This window comes from Chelonoidis abingdonii, chromosome 4 (genome assembly GCF_003597395.2).
Source record: "Chelonoidis abingdonii isolate Lonesome George chromosome 4, CheloAbing_2.0, whole genome shotgun sequence".
NCBI lineage: Eukaryota > Metazoa > Chordata > Testudines > Testudinidae > Chelonoidis > Chelonoidis abingdonii.
Window position 1 is genome coordinate 21818506 of NC_133772.1, and position 4050 is coordinate 21822555.

The following is a 4050-nucleotide window of genomic DNA, read 5'->3' on the forward strand; positions in this document are numbered from 1 at the left end:
GGGGGGGGTGTATTGGTGGGGGAAGGAGGAACGCTGGGGGGGGACGTTTATTGGTGGGGCGAGGGGAGCACTGGGGATGCTGGGGGCACTGGTGAGGGGGAGGGGGGCACTAGCAGGAGGGAGGGGGAGTGCTGGGGTCACTGTTGGGGCAGGACTGGGGCACCTGATTGGTACTGGGAGGGTGATTGGCAGGGGGTTCTTTGGGGACACCAAGGGTGGGGTGCTAGCGTGGGGAGGAGGGAGCATTTGGGTTACTTGGATGGGGGCACGGCATGAGAAGGATCTGCAATGGGCATACCTGCATAGGTAAGAAGAGGGAGTGCTGGGGTGAGAATGATTTCTGGTTGGTAGGAATTGGGGAATGATGATTTTATGAGATAGAGTAGGAACTTTTCAGGTGACTGGCAACTTTTGCTCTTTTCTCCCTGGTAATTGAGGGAAATGAGAGGGTTCTCATCTTTTCTGTCCTGCTTCCGGGAGCAGGGTTTCCTGTTGACAAAAGGCCTAGAGCTTTTCTGCTCTCTTGCTTGGATGGAAACAAACACCCATTCTGAACAGGGGATTCTCAGTGAGGCTTACCCCACTGGCTGACTGAGATGGTATCAAATTAACCAGCATTTCTCAATAATGAAATCCATTTTGCAGTTATGGAAGTTCCTTCTTTCCCTCCACCCTGAACTATTTTGACACCCTGACAAGGGGGGCTGTTATCAGGCTGAAAAGATGGCACTTCTTAAATTGTTTCAGATTTATGTGAGACTCTCACTGCTGTCTTGATGTCTCATTTGTTTCTTTCCCATCTAATGCTTAAATTGCTGATCTCAGGTTTTATCTTTATTAGAATGAAGAATCCTTCAATAGTTGGAGTCCTTTGCACAGATTCACAAGGCCTGAACCTTGGCTGTAAGTAACAAAGCAGCTTATTTGCTTCAGAAAATGAGGCCCCTTTCCACTTTCATGTGGTACCAGGAACATTTTCATGTTGAAATAGTGTACATGCTTTAAAATACACACACAAAAAATAAATCTGCTGTCTGTCAGCTTTGGGCAGATCCCTGCAGTTTCTGTTAAACTCTTCATTTCCGACTCCTTTAAAATCCCATGTTTTATTCTTGCTCTCTCCTATCCCAGTATTTGAAATATCGAAGTGTACATGGTCTGCCTGCCTCTCTCTACCAGTGGTTGTCAAGTAACTCATTTTTTTAAACCCCCCACTAATCTATATAGGGAGAACAACTAGCCTTTGTTTTTAATAATAAAATTATTTGTATTGCTGTAGCTAGGGTCCGTTGGTGCTATGGACCAGGTTCCTGTTTCTTAGCACACAGAACAATTGAAGTATAAGACACAGCTGTTGCTGATTTGGTAACAGGTATCATCTGATTATGGCCCAGTTAATTAAAAGGCGGGGACAAAATGTGGAATGAGGAGCCCATGAATGAATTGTAAAGATTGCCATTGACATAGATATCTTAATGGGCTTATAAGTAAACAGATTAGCTTCTTCTTTCAGACAAATTAAAAGAATGGAGTTGCCTGAAATAAGGCAGCATTGCATACTGAACATTAGGGTATGCTGCAAATATGACTATATAAATCCTCCAAAATCACAGTTGCGATGACTGTATTTATCTGGAAAGGGTACAGATAACATGGTTGGAAGCACTGGCACAGAACTCCTTAGAATGTGTTAGCAATTACTGGGATAACCTGAAAAATGGGTTCAATTAGCACACAATTCAACTAAATTCTTAGGCTGGCTGGTTATGTAGTTACTGTCATGTAATGAGGGGCTTTACACTTACATAAAGATGTGTGTGTTTTATAGGTCGTGGAACCCTTTCAGATGAACATGCAGGTGTGATATCAGTTCTAGCCCAGCAGGCAGCCAAACTAACTTCAGATCCTACTGATGTTCCTGTTGTGTGTCTGGAGTCAGATAATGGGTGAGCATATGGAGCTGTCTCTCATTCCCTTTTTCTTTTGCTCTGTATCCTATCATTAGGATCTTCTGTGAATATTAGATCTTTAGAACAGCCTCCTTCACTTCTAGGTGGTTCTGCTCATGTGCCCCTGGTTACAATGACAGATAAAAGGCTAGAAAGCTTTGCCCCCAGTGGTATATATGGCAGCAACTGTAGGAAAGTCATTTTTGCCTTTCTCTGGAGCTGGAATGTGGATTGCTTACTAAAATTGGGGCCCTAAGGCATTGATGAATGTAACTTTGTTTCTATACATACTGCATGCTTCAAAAAGCAGCGAGGCTGCTGCCAGATATAAGGATGCAATACTAGCTGCTATTCATTCCTGCAGCATGTTTGTAATGGCTACTTAGACCTTATTATCCTGTTTTAATCCTCCTGAAAACTTTTCACAAAAGGAGGGAGACCTGATTCCCAGGAATCTCCCATACTTCAAGCTTTTGAAGTACCTGGAGGTGTTGGTGTTAAGGGGGAAGATTAGAGCTCAAATGTCTTCAGAGTAAGCAGAGATGAAAAATGGAGTCCTAGTCCTTTGTGTCCAGGGTTGTTCTCAACAATTTTTTTGGTGGCCTCAGTATGGCCACTTTGAAAACTTTTCCTAAAATTCCTAATTAACTTTAGAAAAAACAATTACTATGACTTGGACATATATATGTGCATATTTATGTATGTAGGGGTTTTTCACAAACTGAAAAATAACAGTTGTCTATTGTTTACTGGACCTAAACAGAAAAGAAACAATGTGCTTTGCATATTCTGGCTGTTTTTTGTTTTGCTTTTTTGGCTATGTTTTCTTTTTATACTTGCTAGCTAGAAAGTCTGCATCTGGGAAAAGTAATTTGTACATGTCACTTTTCACTGCCTCCTAGCTAGCTAACAAGTCTGCTGCTGTGAAAAGTGATTAACATACAAACAAAATCACTTTTCACAACAGATGTACTCAGCTTGGGGGGGGAGGAAATAGACTGACTAAGCTGTGGCTAGGGAGGCAGCAGGAGCCAGGGGAATGAGGGTGATGGTGGGCCCTGCATTCTAGGGGATGGAGCCTGCCAACATGCAGCTGCAGTCTGCCACTCTAGGGCAGAAGCCTGAGCCCCACTGCCTGGCCCAATCCCTGCTAGCAGCCCTGGGGGAGGGGATGCTGCTTCCCCCTGCCTCACTGTCCACCAGACAGTGGCTGTAAGAAAAGCCCCTGGTGGCTGCATTTGAAAAATGCTGATCTAGTCTGTGCTTCCTCTTTGACAGCATGCAGCAGATACTAAATTTCTGCTACATCTTTGCTAGTGACCTGCAGATTGTGTGAGAACTCTTCAGGACTGTAGTAGCTATACCTGTCTTCAATAACTGTTTGTTTATTTCAGGAACATCATGATCCAGAAGCATGACAGCATCACTGTGGCAGTGCACAAAATGGCATCTTGACCCTTCATACATCTGCTTGGTTCTTTTCCACCCTTGGAGCAACTCCTTGTTGTTGGACTGATCTATTTCCTCTGCTGATCATATCCAGAAAGTGCTTGCAGAACTAATTTTGGGCCAATCTTAAATATGTGGTAGCTTCCCTTATTTAAACTAGTACTGTACTTCAGTCAGGGTCTTTAACTTCCAGCACAGCCCAGAACTTACTGTCAAGCATGGACTGTGGTTTAACTTACCTTGTGTAATGATCAAATATCCTAACCTGTGGCCTTACTTGTTGAATTCAATAAATTATCTGAGATGAAATACACAGCTGGCTATGTAAGCGTCAGTTGAATGCTGGTTTATCTGAACCTCTGACTAATACTATATATAGAGAGAGACTTTTACAGATATGTCATCTTACAATAAAGATCCCTTGCACTTCCCAATGGTCCTCTCTCAGAAAAAAATCAGAGCTTGCCTGATGTTTTTAAGGTAAACAAGCAGAAAGCTTAACTCATGTAGGTTGCCTTTATACATCAAAGAAAGAGCCAAACCCCAGTAAGATTTTTTTTTGTAGGACACCTTTAATCCCATCTGGCTAAAAATACATACATTTATAAACAGTTTCCTCATCTGTTACAAATGTCTTCGTTTAAAATTGAAG

The 4050-nt window shown here is 42.7% G+C and overlaps 1 protein-coding gene across 1 annotated transcript in view; it reads left to right on the plus strand.

Moving 5' to 3' along the window:
- Positions 1–3711, plus strand: part of LAMTOR5 (late endosomal/lysosomal adaptor, MAPK and MTOR activator 5) — a 4171-nt gene extending 460 nt beyond the window's left edge. The window contains exons 2-4 of the mRNA XM_032804908.2: positions 842–903; positions 1829–1946; positions 3344–3711. Of these exons, the coding sequence (XP_032660799.1) occupies positions 842–903; positions 1829–1946; positions 3344–3404 (241 nt within the window). The 3' untranslated portion in view covers positions 3405–3711. The remainder of the gene's footprint in view (positions 1–841; positions 904–1828; positions 1947–3343) is intronic.
- Positions 3712–4050: the final 339 nt, after the last annotated feature.